At 54.2% G+C, this 22361-nt stretch overlaps 3 protein-coding genes across 3 annotated transcripts; 2 read left to right on the top strand and 1 right to left on the bottom strand.

Annotated features, from left to right (window-relative positions):
* Positions 1 to 2709: 2709 nt before the first annotated feature.
* On the bottom strand, positions 2710 to 9346 carry CPXM1 (carboxypeptidase X, M14 family member 1). The gene is made up of 14 exons (XM_012755279.2): positions 9088 to 9346; positions 7617 to 7778; positions 7323 to 7432; positions 7064 to 7203; positions 6873 to 6963; positions 6343 to 6493; positions 6158 to 6246; positions 5687 to 5810; positions 5407 to 5603; positions 5142 to 5321; positions 4754 to 5051; positions 4441 to 4580; positions 3176 to 3278; positions 2710 to 3078 (listed from the first exon to the last, which is right to left on the bottom strand). Exons 1-14 carry the CDS (start codon positions 9257 to 9259, stop codon positions 2837 to 2839), a joined length of 2199 nt encoding a protein of 732 aa, XP_012610733.2. The 5' UTR covers positions 9260 to 9346; the 3' UTR covers positions 2710 to 2836.
* A 7272-nt stretch (positions 9347 to 16618) lies between these two features.
* Positions 16619 to 18133, top strand: C16H20orf141 (chromosome 16 C20orf141 homolog). The gene is made up of 2 exons (XM_012755281.3): positions 16619 to 17748; positions 17842 to 18133. Exons 1-2 carry the CDS (start codon positions 17483 to 17485, stop codon positions 18077 to 18079), a joined length of 504 nt encoding a protein of 167 aa, XP_012610735.1. The 5' UTR covers positions 16619 to 17482; the 3' UTR covers positions 18080 to 18133.
* Positions 18134 to 18592: 459 nt separating this feature from the next.
* TMEM239 (transmembrane protein 239) lies at positions 18593 to 19324 on the top strand. The gene is made up of 2 exons (XM_012755283.3): positions 18593 to 18708; positions 18842 to 19324. The coding sequence occupies exon 2, from the start codon at positions 18856 to 18858 to the stop codon at positions 19309 to 19311; it is 456 nt and encodes a 151-aa protein (XP_012610737.1). The 5' UTR covers positions 18593 to 18708; positions 18842 to 18855; the 3' UTR covers positions 19312 to 19324.
* Positions 19325 to 22361: the final 3037 nt, after the last annotated feature.

Genomic DNA, 22361 nt, shown 5'->3' with positions numbered 1-22361 from the left:
TTTATAGTAGAGACGGGGTCTCGCTCTTGCTCAGGCTGGTTTCGAACTCCTGACCTCGAGCAATCCGCCCGCCTCGGCCTCCCAGAGAGCTAGGATTACAGGCGTGAGCCACCGCGCCCGGCTTGCTTGGAGATTTTTGATTATGTGATGTCTCTTGTACTTGAAAAATTATTTGTGTCCTACTAGGGTAACAGGTTCACTGATGGAAAATGGCCCCTTTTAAACAGTATCTCCTAAAGTAGAACAATACTATGTCCCTGCTACGCATGGACACCCTACAGTGTTTCAGATAATATAATCTGGCTCACTTAACATTCATTTCAACCTGTCTTTGGCTTGATTTCCTGCACTGTAGAGGCTGGAAAGCTAAAAGTTAATATTCTAGAATTCTTTTCTATCACGGATAGAGGGTGCAACCCAGGTCCTGCCAAACAGATACACTGGCCCTGGACTTAGAGCTAAGAATGGGTAGAAGGAGGTGGAAGTCACATTCAGGAAGATCACATTTTCTGGCAGTTATGGTAGTGGAGGTGTATGGTTCCTCTGGTGCAAATATGCAATTTTCTGGCATCTATTGTCCCTAGTATATGAACTGCCAAATAAAAAGCAATGGTGAGAGTGGTGACTCCTCTAGAATATTCCCATGGCATGGTTGGGCATTCCCCTGACCTTTGTTGACACTGACTGTAATGTTTCTGGTTATACAGCATCCAAGCCTGGTTTCTATCTCTCCTGGAGATTGTGTAAGCTTCCCAAGACCTTTTATTAATCCTTTTATTCTTGATCTATCTAGAGTGGATTCTATCATCTACAACTAAGAACTATTGTTATATCCAATGAAACCAAAATAGAATCCAAGAAACTCAAGTAGACCAAACTCAAGTGCAATAGCAAGGAACTCTAGATCAAAAAAAAAAAGCAGGCAAAGTTAAACTATGATGTTAGATGTCATGACAGTTGATTACCCTTGGCAGGTAGGGAGTATTTATTGGGAGGGTATAACAGGGAGGGATTCTGGAGTGCTGGTAGTATTTTTTTAACCTGGGTTGTGGGTACCTGTATATGTTCTCTTTGTGTACATTTAAATATCCGTGAACTTATATGCACTTTTCATTATGTAATTATTTTAAGAGGTAGGATCTCTCTTTGTTATGCAGGCTGGAATGCAGTGGCATGATCATAGTTCACTACAGCTTCAAACTCCTGGGCTCAAGTGATCTTCCCCCCTCAGCCTCCTCCCAAGGAGGAAAGGGGACTATAGGCACACACCACCATACCCAACTATTTTTTTTAATTTTTTGTAGAGTTGGGGTCTTGCTATGTTGTCCAGGTTGGTCTCAAATTCCTGGCCTCAACTGATCCTGCCTCAGCCTCCAAAGTGCTCAGATTACAGGTGTGAGCCACCATGCCTGGCTCATCATGTACGTTAAACTTCAGTGAACAACAAATTCTTTTCTCAAAAAATTGCTATATAAGAGGAGTTCGATGTGTGGAGAAAAGGTGCGAGGAAACGTGGCACTAAATCTCTCGTGGTGATTAACTGAGATTGTAGATGTGAGGGAGAGACAGAGACACCTCGATAAACAGCGCAAGAGCCGAGCACTAGGCAGAACGTACATAACAGATGGCTCTATGACGTCACCACGCCAGGCTTTGCCTATTAGTATTTGCCCCGTTCCTGCCCTTGGAATCGCTACTCTGAATTGCAGGGGAGCTGGGAGACTCCATTTGTAGGCTTCCTTGCCAGCTGGGTTACAGTTAGACTTTGCCAGGGGATGTCATAGATTGGAGATGAGCAAGTCAGAGAAAGAAATTATTTTGTTTCTGGCTCTAGCCATTGCAGGTAACCATGAGTGATCACAGGTAGCTACAGGTGGTCACAGGCTCCAACACCAACATCAGCAAATACAGGCTTATAAACACCAGACTCAGGGTGTTATCCTGATTGCTGGGTAAAATTCCCTTCTCCCTTTTTCTCATTCAGCTCACCCAACACCCTCATATCCAATTTTCAGCATCAAATTTTCCTCCACTTCGAATACCTAGAATGGATGGTTTACCTGGCAAGATACTGACACATAACTCCCCCTTCAGTCTGAAAAAAAACCCGATCAAAGCCTACCAGCTACCAACACTCTCCGACAATAGCTGATGACGCAAATTCACATGCTCTCAGCTGATCTGTAGTTGATCCTGTCCTTCTTGGAGCTGTCCTTGTTCCTTCGCCATACCTGGCCCACCTCCCCTCTGAACTCCTAGAGCCATCATCTCTATTGAGTCCCTGACCGTGTGAGTCCCTGCTGACCTGGAGTGTCTATTTTGTGCGTGTGCAACTCCCGTCTGTGTTCCCACAGCACCTGGCCTCCTCTACGGCAGGTGTCACGATGGACTGAGCTGTCCCTGCTCTTGACTGGAGCCCAGGTTGGGTACGGGCACTGTGGATCCTTGCATGCTTGGCATTGGGCGGGTGCTTCAGAACATCTGACAGCACTGTAATGGCACTTGTGGCAGATGCTGACAGGCAGAAATGAGCTGCTCTGCCAAGCCCTTGGTTCAAGAGTCCAAGTGGGCTGCTTTTTTCCACACGATGTCTCCAGAAGTCAACCAATGAGCATGTGCAAGTGTGTACCGAACTAGGACAGAGAGGTGGACTGAGGCCTGTCCCAGGGGAGGACCTGGGACACAGAGACAACAGGAAGATCAGCAAAGGTAGGTGCCAGGTTTTAATGAGCCTGAGCACCTCTTCCTCCACTTTGTCCCTCCCTCCCTAGGCCTCCCCTTCAGTTAGGAGCAGGTCCAGCCTGCCCAAGGCTCTGGGGCTCTTCAGTGAAAGGCGTTAATTCTTCCGTCCCCTCAGCCGTTCCAGCCGTCTCCGAAGGTCTGGGGGTATCTTGGCCCCGGTTGCCAGCAGCTCTCGCAGTCTCTCTTTGGGAGTCTTGGTGAGCAGGAAATTGCAGGGGACGGGGCCCTCTTCAAAGGTGACCCTGCAGCTCCGTGTCACTGTATGGTAGCCCTCGGCACTGGCGGTCACCATATAGTCCCCTGGGGTCAGCAGCCTCCAGTAATCCCCGCCCCATGCTGAGGAGAGCGAAGGTCAAGATCAGGACCCAGTGATCCTCGGCTTCCACCCAGCCCAAGCCGCCCCAGCTCCCCTCCCTGGCCCCACCACACATACCGGTTGTGACATCATGGTTAATCCCATCCACGGAAATGACAGCATCAGCAATCCCAAGCTCGGTGTCCTTGTCCCGCACAACTCCTGCAATGCCCATGCGCACCTGTGTGGGAAAAGGTTATCAACACCCTTTCCCTTCTGAAAACGTGACTTTCAGCTAACTTGCTGGCTCTGTCCTGCTGCAAACCTGACAAAGATGGTGTGTCTGCTGTGTTCCTAGGTGGCAATACTCATGATTAAGAATATCTCGATGGATAAATTACATCTGGACTGAGAACTATAAACACCTGGTAGGGGCCAGGTGAGGTGGCTCAAGCCTATAATCCTAGCATTCTGGGAGGCTGAGGCAGGAGGATCCCTTAAGGTCAGGAGTTTGAAACCAGCCTGAGCAAGAGTGAGACCCCCCGTCTCTACTATAAATAGAAAGAAATTAATTGACCAACTAAAAATATATAGAAAAAATCAGCCGGGCATGGTGGCGCATGCCTGTAGTCCCAGCTACTTAGGAGGCTGAGGCAGGAGGATCGTTTGAACCCACGAGTTTGAGGTTGCTGTGAGCTAGGCTGATGCCACCATACTCTAGCTCGGGCAACAGAGTGAGACTCTGTCTCAAAAAAAAAAAAAACCTGGTAGGAAGGCATATGTTTGGGCTTCCCCAAGTTTGGAGACCCTTGTTATTGAGTTTGTCTTTGGCAGAAGCTTTGGAAGCTATTAATAGACTTATGGAACCATTACACGGGATACAAAGCTTCTATGCCAGGATCGTTCCTGCACCCGCCACATGTGAGTCTTTTCTGAGAACAGCTGTCCTGAGAATAGCTCTGGGACAGCTGGCAGTGGTGGGGAACTTGAGTCCTCAAGGCCACACTGGCCCTCCAGATGCCCAAGTGTGGCCCCTCGACCAAATCCAAACTTCGCTGAACAAATCACTTTATTAAAAGGATTTGTTCTGTAAAATTTGGATTCGGTCAAAAGCCCACATTCAAGGACCAAGAAGGCCACATGTGGTCCCAAAGCTGCAGGTTCCCCACCCCGCTAGCCTGCACTGGGGGCTGTTCCCACTGGCCCTAACATTGTCCCATGCCATGCTGCTAACAAACATGCTTCCTGTCCTATGTGCTTCTGAGATAACGAGATGCCAAGTGTGGCCCATGGCATCTTGTGCGTCTGAATGTTCGGCTGCACCTGCGAAGAGCCCCTGGTAGGAGCTGCAACCTAGATGGAGTGACTCAGGCAGTCAGGGGGCTGGGGGAATCAGATCCCACCTGTTCCAGGTAAGTGAGGAGGGCATCTTTGTTGTTCTCCCATTCCTGGGGCAGCTCGTGCTCATGAGGGAATTTGTCACAGGACAGCTCCACAGTGACCTCAAAGCAGTTAGTGTGTAGGTAGCTGAAGTCATTCATGCCTAGGGGGTACCACAGACACTGGAGCCTAAGGGGGCAGGATGGAGTCCCACCCTCCTGGTGCCCTCCTCTGGGGGACACTTCAGGACGGGAAGTGACAGCAGTGCTGCACAGCAGAGGGTCTTATCAGACAGGGGCTATGGGGACAGGGCTAACTCCACCCTTGGGCACATACTGCCAGGGACTGTGTGCCAGTCGGCCCCGTTGATGACGTTGCCGTGCAAGGAGAAGTCCTGGTTGTGGCAGGGCCGGCGGTCTGTGTCCTGCATGGCCCGATTTGTGCCGGCATAGACGGTGCTGAGCCAGCGAAACACAGCATCATCCGGGGTGGGCGTCAGTTCTCGGGCAGCCCACGGGGTCCGAGTCATGTCGAATGGGTAGGACACCACAAGCTCACCCCCGTGGAGGTTGGCGCTCAGTACAAAAGGGATCCGCTTCATCCACTGGATCACTGCCCGCGTTTCAGGAGCCACCTGGACAGGTGCAGGTCAGGAAGGACAGGAGACAGAGACAAGGGCCCCCCCGCCCAGGTAGGCCTCTAACAGTGTCCCCAGGATACTCACAGTGGCATTGGGCAGGGTGTAGTAAGTGGGCATGGGCAAGTGATGGTTGGGAACAGTGTGGGGCACCAGCCCATCATCCTCCGCTTCCCACAGTTGTGTGTTGAGGTCAGCGAAATTGTGGTTAAGGTCAATGCCCTGGTGGGTCCAGCGGCCCTCTGCCCAGCCTACCAGCTCCGAGCCCTGCCAGAGAAGGGGCTGGTTCAAGCCAAGCAGGCTCCAGGCATCAGGGCAGAAGGACAGGGGGCCCTCATGCCAGGCAGCCTACCCGGCGGTAGGCGGTCTCATAGCCATCAGGATTCATGGAGGGCAGCAGGTGGATACGCATCTCCGTGAGCAGCCGGGTCACGCGTGGGTCCCCTCGCAGGAACTCACGGCACAGGAACTGCATCAGGAGCAGAAGCAACTCCCGCCCCAGGGCCTCGTTCCCGTGCATGCCAGCCACGTAGCGCACCTCAGGCTCTCCTGGGAACACACGGTGGCTTGGAGCCGGCTCACACCCACGGCCCTGCCCCGTGCCTGCCTCTCCCCACCGCGCCTGCCAGTACCCAGCTCGTGCTCCCCAGGGTGGTCCGACATTTCCATCACATACAGCTTCAGGCCCTTGTGGCTCTTCCCGATGCTGTAGATGCGGGTGATGTTGGGGCACTGCTCATTCACCTGCTTCATCAGCTAGGGCGGGGGGTGGAGTGTATCATGACATGAGACATGGGAGGGTTACACCTACGGCCAGACCACTTGTGGCCATGGAGGGACTTACAAAAGTCAGCGGTGGCCCCACACAGATGGAGCACCATGGCATGGTGCGGGGGGAGCAGTGGCAGACCTGGGAGGAAGGGGCAGGACAGGCACGGTGCCACAACAGGGAGACTAGGGCAGAGATTAGGGGTCAACCGAGGAGAAGGCTGAGACAGCAGGGAGGGTGGGCACGAGGGCAGTCACAGCAGGTGGTGCCCTGGGAAAGAGATGGAGGGGACCTGAGACGGACTCCTTCCCAGGTCACAGAGGTTATATCTGACCTTCCTCATGGCTTTATAATCGTGATGCCGAAAGTCCAGAGGGTCAGAGGATCCCAGCACAGAGGCCTCGGGGAATAGGTCGTTGGGATCTGGCAGAGGGTGAGTTGATGGTAAAGGGTGAGGCTACAGTGGAGGACACACCCTGCATCCAGGCCCTGCCACCCAGCCCTTCCCTGCCTGCCCACCTGAGACTGGGCAGGCCAGGATCTCTGCCCGGAGGCAAGGTGCGCCTCCTTCGAGCCAGGTCTGCGGCAGCAGGCGAATGAAGCGGGCCACCTGGGGCTCAGGCAGGAGGTTCAGCACTGGGGTTTCTGGGTCCGAATTGGCAGGGAATACCTGGGGGCATCAAGTCCTTTGCTGGGGCTGCTCAGATCCCAGCAGCCTGGCCCAGGATCTAGGGAAGGGCCTCGGACCTCCAAGCTCGCTGTCTAACCCACCCTGGTATATATAAGGAGTGTGCTAAGAGGAAGCTGCAGCATGAAGTGGCACCCACCCATGGTGGCACTATCTGGGGAGGATGTGGGTATGTCCCAAGGCAGCCTGGCTCCTGAGGCTGGTTGCCATCCATCCTGGCAAGAACCCCCTTTCTCCTAGGATGCCTAAGCGGGCATCTGTTCCTTGTCCTCAGAGGAGCCTCAGCCTAGCCAAGCACCCTGCAGTGGGCTGGTGCTCCCCTCCCAGCACAGAGGGCACCCGCCACTGTGGGACCACTCACGGCGTCCATCCCACTGCTGTGGTTCTTACTCCCCCACCACGTCCGACTGTCATTGCTGAACTGGACCTTGTATGATGTGACCCAGTCGTACCTGATAAGACAGGTGGGGAGAGCATCGGTGCCCCAGGACTTCCATTCCAGTCCCCCCGTGACCGCCCATGACTTCCTAGCCGAGGGCTAGCCTGCCTCACCTCCAGACAGAGTTCCTGCCCTGCGTAACAACACCTGAGAAGCGGACAGGGTGCCTGGCATCCACCTGAAGCCACGGCTTGCTGTCCTGCTCCTCAGCACACCAGGCTCCATCATACAGATCACCATCCTCCAGGCCTGACTGTGGGCACAGGACACACTGCTCAGGCCCAGGCTGGGACAGGGAGGGGGCAGGGGCGAATCTCCCAGGGGTTGCCCTGCCTACCCCTGGGACCCGGGCTCTGAGCCAATGTTGCTGACCTGGATGTTGAGCCGTCCTCGGTGTGGTCCAAGACCAAAGGACTGGCTGGTGGATGACTCAAGCTGGTAGTCTGAAACTCGCAGGGACTCCAGGCCCAAAGGGGGACAGCCTGGGGCAGGCACAGAGTGGTGAGGCAGAACCAGAGGGAGGGTAGTCAGGCAGGCGGGAAGCTAAGCCTAAGCTTGCGTGGGGGCTAGGCAGGCAGGGGGCATGCCCATGCCCATGAGGCCAAGAGCTACCTCAGTAACTGCCCCGGGGGCTGCGAGCGTGGGCAGGGCCCTGAGAGGCAGTACCTGGTTCTTGTTTCTCAGTGAGGTTGAGGGTCCCTGCTGGGCTGGTGGTCACCAGAGGCCTAGCAGTCACCTGGGGACTAGGGTGAGTTAGCTTCTTTCGCTTCTTCATAATGACCTTTTTCTTCTTGATGACTCGAATCCGGACCTGCTGTTCTGATGTCCCTGAGGTCCAGGGAGGCACAGCCCCAGGGGAGGGAAAAATGGCATGAACCCCTAGAAAGGTCTGTCAGCCCAAGAAGGCATGTGAGTCCACAGCAGGACCCACTGCAGGTCTCTAGCAGCCTCAGCATGGTATTAAAGGCCCGCAGTCTAACCCTGACCTGCTTCTCCACCACTGCCCTGACTCCTTCTGCTTTCCAACATGACCACGTGCTTCGCCAGCCTCACCTCTGACCTCGAACCCAATGGAGGGCTACATTCCGCCACCAGGAACTAGTAGGGTGGCTCCAAAGAGCTGAGTTTCATTCTTTACCTCCAGGCCCTTGCACTAGCTGGCCCCTCTGCTGTGATGCCACCCACCACCTCTGATTTTTTCTCCTAATTCCCATTCCTCCTTTGCATCTCAGCCCAGATGCCCTTCAAGGAGCCCTCCTTAGCTCCAGACTGGGTCTCATACCCCAAAGCCCAGTGCCACCTCCACTGTTGTATCTGCCCTCTGGCCTGAGATGTCCCATCCTCAAATCCATGTTTGCCCAGGATGCTAAGCCTTTCCAGGGCTGGCCTGCCTGTCTGCCCTTCAGCACAGGGCTTTGCACAGAGAAGGTGCTGCTCGATGCCTACCCAAGCTTCAAAGCAGCCTCAGAACCGGCTGCACGTTTTCATGTCTGGTGCCTCAGTGTCTTTGCACGTGCTGTTTCCTTCTTGCCTGCCCTCTCTGTTCAGCCTTTCCTGACTCAGGGATACTCACCCTTCAAGACTCACTTCTGCCTGCCTCCTCTAAAAGTCCCTGAATGCCATCCCCTTGCTTTCCGCCTCTCGGCTCCCACATGTCCAAGCTGGGAGGTCAGGCAGCCTGCCTCCCCGGCTGGGCGCCAGCCAGAGCAGGTCACCCAGGCCGCTTCAGCAAGAGCGCTCTCCTTCGCCTTCTTTTGTCTTTTCTCCTCCTCCCTGGCCCTCAAACTCTCCTACACAGTCTTGCTTTGCACCTTTTAGTCTCGGAGCTTTGGCACCTCTTTCTCCTCTCCTCCCAGCCCTGGCCTCAGTTTCCTTATCTATGAAAGAGTTTGGAAGAGCCGGCATCCCGTGGCGCCTGTCCCGGGAGTGCTGACTCGTCTGGCCTGGAACGGGGTTGCTGAGTCAGCAGCCATTGCTCCGGGCAGGGAGAGTGTGAGTGTGTGTGCATGTGTGTGTGCGGGTGTGTGCGCGCGTGCATGTGTGTGCATGTGTGTGGGCGCGCGCGTTGGGCAGGGGTCGCCACACGGGGCGGGCAGTGGGGCAACCCACTTGCCCGAGAAGCTGTCGGGGAGCTCACCGTTCGCCCTCTCCGCGGGCGGCTGTGCCGGGCTGCTCCGCGGGGCCGGGGTCGAGCCCGCGGCCTCGGTGGTCGCGGGCGGCGCGAGGCCCAGCACCGAGGCGCCGGGCGCCCCCAGACCCAGACCGACGGCGGGCGCGAGGGCGGCCAAGGCAAGCAGGAGCCCCCACATGGCGGGAGTCGGGAGACCGGGGTGCGCGGGGCCCGCGGCGGTCGGTGGGTTCGTCTCTTCCTGCCGGGTGCTCCGGAGCCCCCCGCCCCTTCCTGCCCGCCCGCGCCGTCGCCCCACGCCCCTCGGCAGCCTCCGGCCCGCCCACAGCCCGCTCGCGGCCCCGACCTCGGAGGAGAGGGGACGGCGCGGGCGGAGCGAGCGGGGCAGACCCCCGAGGGGCCGCCAGAGGTCTCCGGACCCTCCCCTCCCCCGCCTCTCCAGCTGTCCGGAGCTAACCAGCCTCACTCGCGCTGCCCTTTACAGTCCGCAAAGCCACACAGTTTACTTAGACCACTGAGGCGCCCATCCCACAGCGGGCACCCACTTTGTACCAGTCACTATGCCAGGCACTTTACTCGTTGCCTCGCAGTCAAACCTCATTTTACAAACTGGTAAACTGAGGCTCAGGGCAGCTAACCGACGGCCAAGGTAGCAAAGCTGAGACCTTTTGGAAGGAAACTACATTCCTAGAGGGAAATCCATCCAGAGCCAGAGGCCCCCCCTGGCTGGGCGAGTGGGACAGGAGTGAGAGGGACTGAAGGGAAACTGAGGCGGGAGTGGGGTGGGGGAAGAGGGTTGGTCCTCCAGGAATCTTTCTGAAAGACAACCCCAGGAGCCCAACCAGAAACGGCGCTTCCCACCACCTCCCCCAGCACCGGCCCCGCCTCCCCTCTCTCCTTTCCCTTCCCTCCCCTACTCCTTTGCTCTCCCGGCTGCCACGTTCCCGGCTTACATAACCCGAGCAGAGAAGCCCGAGCGATACCAGCGGGCCGGGACCAGGGATGGGAGGGCCGAGGCTTGACTCGGGTCCTGTCCTCCTCCCCCCACCCCAGCTCCTTGTCCCCTCCCCTATTCCCATGGGAGCCGGCAGCCCTGGGTCTCTATTCGCGGACTGCCCCAGTCCGGAGATGCCAGCGCGCGGGACCCTTCCCATCCTCCCTCCAAGGCCCCCTTTGGCTGCTCCAGCCCTGCGTCTCCTCCCGAAAAGGCAGAAAACGCGTCCAACTGTGTGCCTTTGGCCAGCACTTGGCCTCGCAAGGAGCCCTCCAGGAAGATGCTGCCATCCCCACAAGAAGCAATGCCCAGAGGTAGCCGGGAATCCTCTGGCGTGCGCCAGCCCTGAGCAAATATTTTTTTGCTGGACCACTATCTGTAAAAACAATTTAAATCACCCAAAAGCAGCCTGTCAGCACCATTCTGGTGGCCCAGCCTGACACGAACCCTTGGGACTGCCCTCTGGGACTGAGGCCCACCACCAGCAGGGATGACCCATCGGCACGAGTCCTGGAGCTTCTCGAGGCATCTGATCCACCCCAGTCGCGCCAGATAGCGAACACGGAGCCCTCCGAAAGCGAGTAACTGGACAGGGCCCACGCAACCCGATCCTGCCTTGGAGCCCCCCAACCCCCAGTAGACGGCGCTGCCAGGTCCCAGGCACCCGGCGAAGGGGAAGACCGGAGGGAGGGTGGGGGGCATAGAAAAATTCAAGGGAGACGTTCCACAGTGGGTAGGTCGCTGGGGGCGGGGGCGGGGCTGATGGGCAGCACCTCCTTCCGGAGATGGGAGGCCGAGGACCCAACAGGTCCTGCCAGAGCTCAATCTGGCCACTTCCCAGTCTCTGGTCCGCCCCCCCATGGCAGTTTCACAGTGGGGTGTGCAAAGGAGGAGGGGTGTAGGGGCACCAGGAACAGGATCTCTCAGCCTCCAGAGGCTCCCACCCACTCTAAGCCGTTCTTCACGCAGCAGCCAAATATCAAGTTCCTCCTGGCTCAAGTCCCCACTAGGCTCACTTGCAAGGCCCTTCATGACCAAGTTCTTCCTACCCACACCTTTCCCACCAGGTGTCCCTGGGCTGTCCCTGGCTCCCATCCCTACAGGCACACTGGCCTGCTAGCTGCAAGGCACCAGCCCCACCTAGCCTTCCCCCTTCCATTGTTCACCAGGTTTGCATTCTCATCATTCAGACTTCATCTCAATGTCACCTGCTCCCAAAGGCTTTCCCTGACCACTCTGATTAGCTAGCTCTATCACCCTGTGCACTATCTTCTCACCTCTTTTATTGTCTTCAAGGCATTTTATTTGTTATGTGTTCACTGTTCAGTGGCCCCCCAACCAGCAGGAGGTAAGTACCCCTTCAGAAGAGCCTTTGCACCCAGATGTTCACAGCTGCACCTCAGGACCTAGAACAGCACCTGGTCCCTAGTCAGCACCCTTAAAGTATGTGTGCAATGTATTAAAGGCTAGAGGGGACCAAGCACTGCCGCATGAGGTCTGCAGAAAATGGCAGTCATGACCTGAAAGAGCCACTCCCAAAGGGACTGGGGTAGGGCAGCTGACTCCCTCCCACCAATCTGTTAGGGGCCACATCTGCAGGCTGCTCAGACCTCTTCTGTCCCCTGTGCCCCCTCTTCCCCTTCCCACCACTCTACAACCCTTTCCTCTCTGCCCTGTTGTAACTCTTTAGAGCCCCTTCTTGCCTCTCCGTGAGTCCCTCAGCACCTTCTTATGCCCTCTGCACTCCCAGCCCAGCTGCCACCTCTGGCCCTTGCCACTGGGTTCCTGGGGCCACAAAAGCTCAAAACTCCAAAGCAGGATCTGCAGATGGTGGCTCCAGGGGCACAGTGGCAGGTATGCACCCAAGTACCTGCACAGCCAGAACTCTACAGCCAGGAGCCATGTAGATCTTGCATGGTCTAACTGGGATGAGTGTGTGTTGCAAAGCGCAACTGAGCAGGACTGCGTGGTGGCATCTGCCCAAAGGGGATTTTAGTTTAAGGGATGGGCTGGGGATCTCTTGCCAGCTCCTGGATGTGATCAGGTGCAAATGAAGAGGATAGATGACTTTGGTGACATACAGACTTCATTTCACATCCTACTTCTGCTATTTATAAGCTGAGTTCAGTGGCTTACACCTGTAGTCCCAGCTATTCAGGAGGTTGAGGTGGGAGGATCACTTGAGCCCAGAAGTTTGAGACCAGCTTGGGTGATATAGTGAGACCCCCTCTTAAAAAAAAAAAAGAAAGAAAGAAAAGGGGGGGGCACCATATCTTCTCCCAAGTTTGCTGTGATGATGAAGCGAGATAATATGTGGTTCCAGGAGGGCCCTGGATTAATCAGATGAATTAAAGGTGGGGAAAACAGCTTAACACATCTCTCTTCCTCCCACATACATAGGTGGACTAAAACACTATCAAGGAAAAGAAAGGAGGCTATGTGTCCAGCTGCACACATAATGAAGAGGTGGGATCTGCTGTCTGCCTGTGCCCTAATATCCTGTACCCGGTGTTAAGACAGGACTCATTCCTTGCTAGGTGCTCTTCCTGTGATGTAGGTGAGCATTGACGGGAAGTCAGTAGATGGCACGTGTCCAGCCTCTCCTCACCACTGTCTCCCCCAGCGTTCCCTCTTTTGTACATCAATGTCTTTGACAGCCTTGTTCTTGGTTGAAGACGGGCAGATTTGCATCCCCCAGGAACTTGTTAGAAATGCAGAAACTCTGCTCTGGACCTATTCGATCAGAATCGGCATTTTAACAAGATCCCCAGAGGAGTCAACCCCAGGAGATTCATATGCACATGAAAGGCTGAGAAGCACAAGGGGAGGGTTAGAGCACCTCCATCTAAAAGGCATGATTCACAACTTTCAGAGTTTGATAATGTTTGATGCTGTCACTGGTCATTTTTATCTCAAGCCAGAAGAGTATATCCAGATAACATTAGGAAATAGGTTTTTTCAGTCCTCCTGGGAGGGTATATTCCTGATTTTCACAGCACGATCCTATATCAATTTGCTTTTTGTAACTAAATCATTTTCATCAAAATACTACACAATATAGTTTAAAAGGTAAATCACATTTAGGCTTATAGTAGAAGACCCTACCTTATGCCATTCCATTCCCAAGTCAACTACTTTTAATTCTTTTTGTTATTTCTCCTGTATTTCTCTCCACGTCTTTATTACTATTTCTTGATTTTTCTATGTTTAGATCTTATGTATGGATTTCTGGCCATGGAATTAAGGATTTAGCTTTCCTACCACCCTCCCACACACACACACACACACACACACACACACACACACACGTCCAGGTAACACAAACATACACTTTCCCTCCTTCCATCCTCCCAATAAAGCTGTTTCACCACTTGGAGTCACTATTTGGTGCTTTTATTATGACCATGTAAATATTACTGTTCAACTTTTTGTGCTCCCTGGAGTTAGTAACTACTTTGTTTTACCATTTACTTGGTTTTCTGGGCACCGATTGCTAATTCAATCTGAAAGTTTCCAACAGAACTATTTACTCTGAATATATCTAAACACAGCCAAGGATCAATCGATTTCATTTTCCTCTAGAGACATCCCTCCTGGAGCAGTTTTCTGATTCCACGCTGGGTTGGCTACTTTCTTCACCTGGGGGCACAACTGACATCCCAGGACTTTCTCATCATTCCTTTCCTACGTTTAGTCTCATCTATTGAATGCTGTGTCGTCCTCGAAGCACATCCTCCAGGAGCTTCCTAAGAAAGGATATGGGCACGGTCATTTTTTTTTCTTGAGACAGAGTCTCATTGTGTTGCCCAGGCTAGAGTACCATGGTATCAGCCTAGCTCACAGCAACCTCAACCTTCTGGGCTCAAGTGATCCTCCTGCCTCAGCCTCCCAAGTAGCTGGGACTACAGGCACATGCCACCATGCTTGGTTAATTTTTTCTATTGTTAGTAGAAACAGGGTCTTGCTCTTGCTCAGTCTGGTCTCAAACTCCTAAACTCAAGTGATCCTCCCGCCTCAGCCTCCCAGAGTGCTAGGATTACAGACGTGGGCCACTGCCCCTGGCCACAAGGTCAAATTTTTGAGACCTAGTATGGTTGAAAATGTCATTATTCCACCCTCATACTTAACAATCATTTAGACATACGTTTGTAGGTTGGAAACCATTTCCCCTCAGAATTTGGAGGCATTTCCTTATTTTCTTCTAGTTACCAGTGTCAGCGTTTAAAAGTCTGATACCATTCTGACTTCTGGTCCTATGTGTGTGATCTTTTTCTTTTGGGGAAGCTCTTGGGAGTATCTTTTTATCCCTGGCAATTTCAATTTCATCATGTGTCTTGATGTTAGCCTTTTTTCTTTCTTTTCATTTTAGACACGGTCTTGCTCTGTTGCCCAGGCTGGAGTGCAGTGGTGCAATCATAGCTCACTGCAGCCTCAAACTCCTGGGCTCAAGCAATCCTCCCACCTCAACCTCTCAAGTAGCTAGGACTATAGGTGTTTTGCACAGCTGCAATTCCAGAAATCAAAGGCTTGACAGCCCCCGCCCTCTCAGGGATGACTTCCTTTTCTCACCATGTTTCAGATTCACTGGGCTAGTGAATGCGACTTCTGAAACCAATTCTCTTCAGGGTGCCCAAGACCACCGTCAGGTTCAATGATTCACAAGACGGACTCACAGAACTCAACAAAGTGCTTATACTCACGGTTAGAGTTTATTACAGAGAAAGGATACAGATTAAAACCAGCAATGGGAAAAGGTGCACAAAGCAGGATCTAGGAGATACACAAGCTTCCAGTTGTCCTCTGGAAGTGGAGTCATGTGGACAGTACTTAATTCTCCCAGCGTGATACATGACAGAATATTGCTAACAAGGGAGCCCACTGGTTTTTATCGGGGGTCAGTCTCTTTGTTTGACTGCTCATGTGGATACCTTAGTTCAGCCCCTCTAGAGGTCAAGGTCCAAAGCCCCCAGAGGAAATCACATCACTATCTGATGTGGCCCCAGGCTCCCAGGTAAACAAAGAAGTTTTTATTAGGCAGGATATTTTAAGGACTTAGAGGGATTACTTCCCAGGAGCCCAGCAAAAGCCAAACCATTCTTTCAAATGTGCAGGGTTTTGACAGCCCAGATATGCTGAGTTGATCCTTCACTGCGGTGTATGCTGTTGGTGCTCCACGGATGCCCTCTTCACTGACTGGTGCCCCCACCCCTGCTATTGTAAGTTTTCAATGCTCCTAGGTCACAGCTGTCTGCTCTCTTCTAATGTCCTCAGCTGATAGGAGCTGCCTCACCCAGAAGGTTACACTTCTTAGCCACCACCTTCCCCCCCGAGTTCCCAACCCCCATGCAGGAGCCACAGCCAATGACTGACACAGGGGTACCTGATGGGACAAACTCTATGGGACAGTTCACCTTCCAGAGCTAGACTCCAGCCAGGACCATACCCTAGCTTAGCTCTTTTCCCTGCCCCGTCCTGCTTCCCTTCCCTCACTGCCCCAAACGTTTTCCTCCTGAGAGCACTCCCTCCATAAGTCGTGTGCATGAGAACCCCCATCTCAGGCTCTGCTTTTAGGAATTATGACCCGGCATCTGGCACAGTGTGTGGCACCCAAGAAATAATGAATAATTGCTGAATAAAAAATAAACTCCGAGGAAGTCACAAATAGAGCTCGCTTATAAATGTATGCAGAGCACCTGGTGCATGGTGAACCCTTAAGGAGCTTTAGTCAACCCACCCCCCCCCCGTTGCCCTGCAATATAGAGTAGCCTTATCTTGATGGGGTCATCAGGACGTGACACTCAGGTTTGCATGTCCAGGAATGCAATCTTGTGGATGTATCCAGAATCGATCAGGCTCAGGGGATTGGCAATCTTAAACCTTAATGCTAATTTGCTCATTTCCCAAAACAACTAGAAATAATGCAAAAAACCAAAAAAACAAAATGCTGGGATCTTCTGTTATACCCTGTCCCTTTATGGACAAATCTACACTTAAAACCCAGTTGCTAAATAAGCGACAAGAGCCAGAGCAAGGGAAGTCAGTGGATGATCCCAAGGGCCAGTGACAATGGCTCTATGCACTGCCAAGCCCATCACCCCCGAAGATGCCAAGGCCACCAGGCTTGAGTCTTTGGGCAGGGCCTCCTAGGGGCAAATATACAGCCTGACTCTTGTTCTAGTTCCTCTTCTCCTAGGGGCCATAGGGCCACTGCTTCCCCTATTGTCACCCCCCCCTTAAGTTTTCCTTAAAAGTGTGAAATGAGGATGATTAAGTTCTTTTAGTTATGACACATTTCCACTTTTGCCTCTCCCAAGTCGCTAACCTGAGATGTGCTAGAACCTCTGTAGCCATCACCCATTTACACGTTATCAGAGGGACAGGTTTCTTTTCCAGGTGACCAATCCCTTCATTACATGTTCATTTTCCTCTCTAATTTCATTCTTGGAGAGTAACTATTTTTTTTTTTTTTTGAAACAGGGTCTCCGTCTGTCTCTCAGGCTGGAGTGCAGTGATGTGATCTTAGCTCACTGCAGCCTTGAACTCCTGGGCTCAAGCGATCCTCCTGCCTCAGCCTCCCAAGTAGCTGGGATTACAGGTGCGCCACACCATGCCTGATTCCCCAGAGGGCAACCTTAACCTCCAATATGGGGTCTGCCCCATTTCTGGAACCCCAGAATCTGTAACACCTCCCACACACTGTAGTGCTTAGAGCTCCTAAACATCCCCCTCCTGCCCCACCTCCATTTAGAAGTCACATGGCAGCCCAGCCTCACAAAGCCTCAGGTGGCTCTGTGGCAGAGCCTGTCTCCACATTCCAGGACTGCAGGCCTGAAAACTCCCCACTAAGGTCCCACAGGCATCACCCCACTCTTGGGGAAGAGAACTGGGGACAGAGATATTGAATGACTTGCCGCTGGACACGCATCTCTGGGACTCACAGGAAGAAGAAAGAAGCTTTTCCTTCCTTGGCAGATGCCCAAGTAGTAATGGGGTTCAAATGCCTTCCTGACAACTCAGATCCCCACGGGAGGGCCCTTGGGCGGAGAATTAGCAAAGGCAGGAGGGTGAGTCTTAGTTCTCAGAAATTCTTCACTTTCTGGCTAAGCCCCACCTAGGCCACCAGCTGCTTATGGGGCCAGACCAGCAGCAGTTCCCCTCCATTCCCCAGGGCCCCACCTGGCAACAGGTCACAATGCCCCAGCTGCCCAGGCCCAGAATGGCTCACCAAGGTGGGAGGAGGTGAGGAGGGTTTGGTGGGTGGGTATGTGGGGAAGGGGACATTCCCAAGGAGTCCAACTCCCCACTCTCTGAGCTCAACCTTGAGTGTCTGCCAGGGTGCCACCCACCTCCCACACTCCCACCTCCATACTCCTTCTAGCATTGCTCTTCTTATCGCCTCCGCCTCCCTCCATGACCCGCCTCCTCTTACCCAGGCCCAGAGCCCTTGCAGATCCGATGCCAGTTCCTCCTAGGGGCCTGGGTGCTGGGGAGGGGTCGGGTAGTCCATTGCATCCACGTGTGTCCCCCTGTGACCCTAGCCGGGCCCAGCTCCTGGACAGCGTCCTAGGGCTGGGGGCACTCGGGCTGACGATTCGGGCAGTCTTTTCCATGGCTGGTCCAACCCTGCTGCTGCTGCTGCTACTGGTCAGCTTCCTCGCCTTTGACCTCCTCCACAGGTAAGTGGGTGGCAGCCTGGTAGCTGGGTGTAGCAGGCAGGTGGCCAAGTGGTCTACTTCCCTAAGTCCGGCTGCCACCCTGTCTCTCCACAGGCCCGCAGGTCCCACCCTGCCACCGCATAGACTTCTCACAAGGGGCCAGAGTCAGGGGGCCGGCGAGGGTCCGGGACAGCAGGAGGCTGTCCTCCCACCAGCGGGGACAGTCACTGGAGGACTCAGACTCCGGGATGCACTGCTACTGCTGCTCATGGGACTGGGGCTGCTCCTGGGAGCCCGCGGCATGCCCGCAGCCCTGCTTGGTCTGGCTTTCTGCCTGCATCCTTGGGCCTGAGTGCCCTTCCAAAAACACTGTGTGTCCTCCAAAAATACATTGGTCATCTTCTTCCTCAGGACTCCTTTCCTCCATCCTGGCTAGGCAGGTGGGAGGTTACCCCTTTATTCCCAGCCTAAACCTCAGGGGCCTCCTGGCCTCTTAATATGGCAGTGGATACCTAGGTCTGAGTCTTGCGGCAGCACGAGAATGCAGGATATGAGACAGGGATCCCAGGGCAGGACCTAGCCATCTCAGAGCCCGGGGTTGGGGGCAGCCATTCTGGCCTCCTCCGTGGTAGAATATGAGGGTCTAGAGAGAAAGACTCACAAGAGAGTGGGGTGGGGATGGATATCAGTCAGCAGGGAAGGTTCGGGGATCCAGGGAGGGCTCCCACAGAAAGCACGAGAAGCTGTATGTGCAGGGCTCACCAGGCTCCCCTGCCAGGCTGGAGGGTCCATGCAGAAGGACTCGGGTGAGCCTCACACGCTGCAGTGGCTTCTCTCTTGGTAAGACCCCACCCAGCCCGGGTCACAAAGGGGCTCCCCTGGGGAGGGTGGGGGTAGGTGAGAGTGAGGGCTTGGATGGGGCTGCCAGGCCATCCTTGAGCACTGCAGGAAACAACATGACTTAGGTGACTCGGCCCAGAGGTAAGTCCCAGGCCCTAGCTCTCAGCTCCAACCCACCCATGCTGGTGCCCTCCTGACCCCTGCACCCCCACCTGCCCTGGGGTCCCAGGCATCTCCAGGGCTGCTCCTGCAGCTGGCCTGGCCCTCTCCCCAGGTGCACCAGCCGAGATGCAGCAGCCGCGAGTGGAGACGGATACCATCGGGGCCGGCGAGGGGCCACAGCCGGCGGCGCCCTGGTCAGCCTGGATCACGCGGCAGGGCTGGGTGCGCTGGTGGACGTGCCATGTGCCCCCGAGCTGGGTCCAGTGGTGGAGCACATCGGGCTGGCAGCAGCCTCTGCAGCGTGTGCTGTGGGGTCTGGAGGGGATACTCTACCTGGTGCTGGCGCTGATGCTGTGCCACGCGCTCTTCACCACCGGCTCCCACCTGCTGAGCTCCTTGTGGTTCGTGGTGGCCGCGGCGTGGCGCCACCTGCTGCCGGCTGTCCTGCTGCTGGTGCTCAGCGCCCTGCCTGCACTCCTCTTCACAGCCTCCTTCCTGCTGCTTTTCTCCACACTGCTGAGTCTCGTGGGCCTCCTCACCTCCATGACTCACCCAGGCTATGCTCAGGACTTGGACCAATAGAAGGGCAACCCCATCCCACTGCCTGTGTCTGTTGAGCCCTGGCCTAGGGCCTGAGGCCCGGGGGAGAGGGAGGACAGCGGGACCAGGGCCTCCTGCTTTAGCAGGCCCCAGACTCGCAGTTCCTAGCACGGGTCAGGGCATGTGTGCTGTTGCTGGAACCGGCAGGTAGACTGGCCTGGCCCCTGGGCATTTCCTCAAGGGATGCTGCAGGTGCCTGGTGTGAGGCACCAGGGGACTTTGAGAAGGAGGGACAGGACAGATGGCTTAGCCAGGGGCAGAGCTTGGCCAAGCCATTGAGAGTACCCATGTGGATGTGATGACAACACTGCTGCCCCCTCTGCAACGGGCAGCATCTTTTTCTTGAAGCTTCTCAGCTATCTTAGCTTCAGACTCACTGAGAACTTCTACCTGGGTACCGCTGGACTTGCCATTTCTCCCACCAACTCCCTCTTTCCACTTCCAGGAGAAGCCCAGGCTCTAGGAAAGGCCCTGATGACAGAAACCTGGCTGGGGGAAGGCTTGCCGGAGCCCATGAGACCTCACTCACCTCCTAAACATGTCAGTCCGGGCATCCTCCCACTAGACTTCCTACCTCCTGCCTCAGTCCACATCCCCAAGTCTGAGAAATGGGCTGACTAGGATAGTGAGTTTCCCAGATAGTACCTACTCACTCTTTTTTTTTTTTGAGACAGAGTCTCACTTTGTGGCCCAGGATAGAGTGAGTGCCATGGCGTCAGCCTAGCTCACAGCAACCTCAAACTCCTGGGCTCAAGCAATCCTCCTGCCTCAGCCTCCCGAGTAGCTGGGACTACAGGCATGCGCCACCATGCCCGGCTAATTTTTTTCTATATATATTAGTTGGCTAATTAATTTCTTTCTATTTATAGTAGAGACGGGGGTCTCCCTCTTGCTCAGGCTGGTTTCGAACTCCTGACCTTGAGCGATCCACCCACCTCGGCCTCCCAGAGTGCTAGGATTCCAGGCGTGAGCCACCGCGCCTGACTCTTACTCACTCTTTAAGAGTCCCAAGATCTGCTATGTAAAAACGAACAAGTCCCATTTCATCCACCTATGCAATGTGTGGCCTTGGCCAGTTAATCCTTTGGAACCTCAGTGTTAAGTGGGTCCCAACCTTGTCATGGGGTTATTATGAGTCAAAGGCAATATCTATTTGTGAAGCACTTTGTAAAGAACAAAATGCTGTAAGATGTTGTTTTGAGCTCCAAGGAGAATCTGTCGGCTCAAAAGATTTTTTTGACCCTGAAGGCTGTTGAAAGAGCAGACAGCCTCCCTAGGCTTTCAGAGAAATGCTCTGTCTTGGATAGAATTTTGGCCCTAAAATGGGAAACAGAGGTTGGATGGGTGTGGACAAGATGTCAGAGGCTGTGTGCCATGAAATCTCAAAATGTGCAGATGTTGAACTCTTCTGATTGTGAAATGCTTGGGCCTGGGGCTTGGTGCCAGGAAATGCTTGCACAGCTGTGCGAGTGGGGAAAGCATAGCTACAGGGTTTCCAAACCTGCCCCAGCAAGCTGGTTACAGCCCTAGAAGGACCTTGGAAGGTGGCGTCCCCTATGCCCTGGATGCTAGCCATTTGCACACCTGCTGACCCCTCCAAATGAAACATTGAGTGATGAGTTATTACCAAGTAAGGTACGTAATAGACAACTTTACAGCCGAGACCCACCCACCTGACCACCACCCAATCCCTGACCATCCTCAACTCCTGCGTAGTCCTGATCCCTACTCTATATCTAACCCTAAAATCCCTGCTCCTGAAGTGCTAGCCCCAAGGTCCTCTTTCCTGCCTCCTAAATATTCAGACTCTGGGACCAGTCCTTCTTTTCTGTTTCTTTGTAGTTCTCCCTATAATATGGCCTGGTAGCAAGGGCTACCAGGGAAGACATGGAGATGACATGCCTGTGGTTAGCATGGGCTTTGGGGTATGAGCTGAGGCTGGGCTAGAATCCCATTTCTAGCTCCATGGCCTTGGTGGAAATTGCTAAACCTTCCTGAATTTCACTTTCCTCATGGGTAAGACGAAGGCAAGAACACCTGTCTTAGGGCTTCTGTGGGGCTCCTGGCATGAGGGTGAAGGATGTGGACCAACTCCTAGTACCACAAATTACAGCTATGCCCTGACTATTCAGTTTTAGAGATGAGAAGTCAGACTTAGGACAGACATGAGCCAGGGACTAGGCCAGGCCATCTGAGTCGCACTGTGCCCTAACAGGCTACTCAAGGGAAAGCGAAGGGGCTAAAGCGAACACAAACAGCCTAACTGAAGACCCCCTGGGTTCTCAAGAGCTCCTGTCAGGGATAAAGCCCAGGCCTGGGGAAGTTATGAGTCAGAGAAGTTCAGATGTGTGGTAAGCTGAAGATTCAGGGTCCTCCATGGTGTGGATGGAGATCGGGGGGCTTGGCCTGGACCCATCGCTGACTTGGCCATGCACTGCTGGCTCTGGAGCCTTGGGTCCATTCAGTTAAGGGAGAGAGGGGGTTTGGGCCCAGACCTGATGCATGGTGGACAGGATGCAGGCAGGAGCAAGGAAAAGGCTTTCCTCTTTCCCACATAAATATATACCTTTCGCCCTCCTGCCCTGCTAGTGTGGGGTAAGGTGGTGCAGCCGGGCTGGACAGCAGATGGGCAGTACTCATCAAATTAGATGAACACACGCCCTATGACTCAGTAACCCAAAATGAATTCTTGCAGACATCCATAAGGGCCTTGCTCCTCGTGGAAATGTGGCCCTGGGAACAGCAGTGTAGGCATCACCTGGGGGCTGGTTAGGAATGCAGTCTCAGGCCCCACCCAGACCAGCTGGATCAGGGCTGCCTTCTAACAAGATTCCCGGGTGACACGTGTGCACACCAACATTGGAAAAGTGCTGCAGAAGGGGATGTGCTGGAGGATGGTTATGGCAGTTATTGGTGGGGGCGGGGTAGGTAAAGGAAGGGTAAACCAGGGCAGATGAGCAGCATCCAGAGGAGGCAGCAGTTAGATGGGGTAGAAGCAACAGGGATCGATCTTAAAATCTTAGCATTGAGTG

Source organism: Microcebus murinus, chromosome 16, assembly GCF_040939455.1.
Source record: "Microcebus murinus isolate Inina chromosome 16, M.murinus_Inina_mat1.0, whole genome shotgun sequence".
Classification (NCBI taxonomy): domain Eukaryota; kingdom Metazoa; phylum Chordata; class Mammalia; order Primates; family Cheirogaleidae; genus Microcebus; species Microcebus murinus.
Note: the sequence above shows the minus strand (reverse complement) of the source record. Positions and strands in the feature narration are given on the sequence as shown.

Excerpts from the sequence above, each read along its gene's own strand:
- CPXM1 (XM_012755279.2), bottom strand. The coding sequence starts at position 9,259 with ATGTGGGGGCTCCTGCTTGCCTTGGCCGCCCTCGCGCCCGCCGTCGGT. Across the intron at positions 5,604-5,686 it reads CCCTGGGGAGCACGAGCTGG|GAGAGCCTGAGGTGCGCTAC; the intron begins GTACTGGCAGGC and ends GTGTGTTCCCAG. Across the intron at positions 4,581-4,753 it reads CTGGCACACAGTCCCTGGCA|GCATGAATGACTTCAGCTAC; the intron begins GTATGTGCCCAA and ends GGTACCCCCTAG.
- C16H20orf141 (XM_012755281.3), top strand. The coding sequence starts at position 17,483 with ATGACCCGCCTCCTCTTACCCAGGCCCAGAGCCCTTGCAGATCCGATG. Across the intron at positions 17,749-17,841 it reads GCCTTTGACCTCCTCCACAG|GCCCGCAGGTCCCACCCTGC; the intron begins GTAAGTGGGTGG and ends GTCTCTCCACAG.
- TMEM239 (XM_012755283.3), top strand. The coding sequence starts at position 18,856 with ATGCAGCAGCCGCGAGTGGAGACGGATACCATCGGGGCCGGCGAGGGG.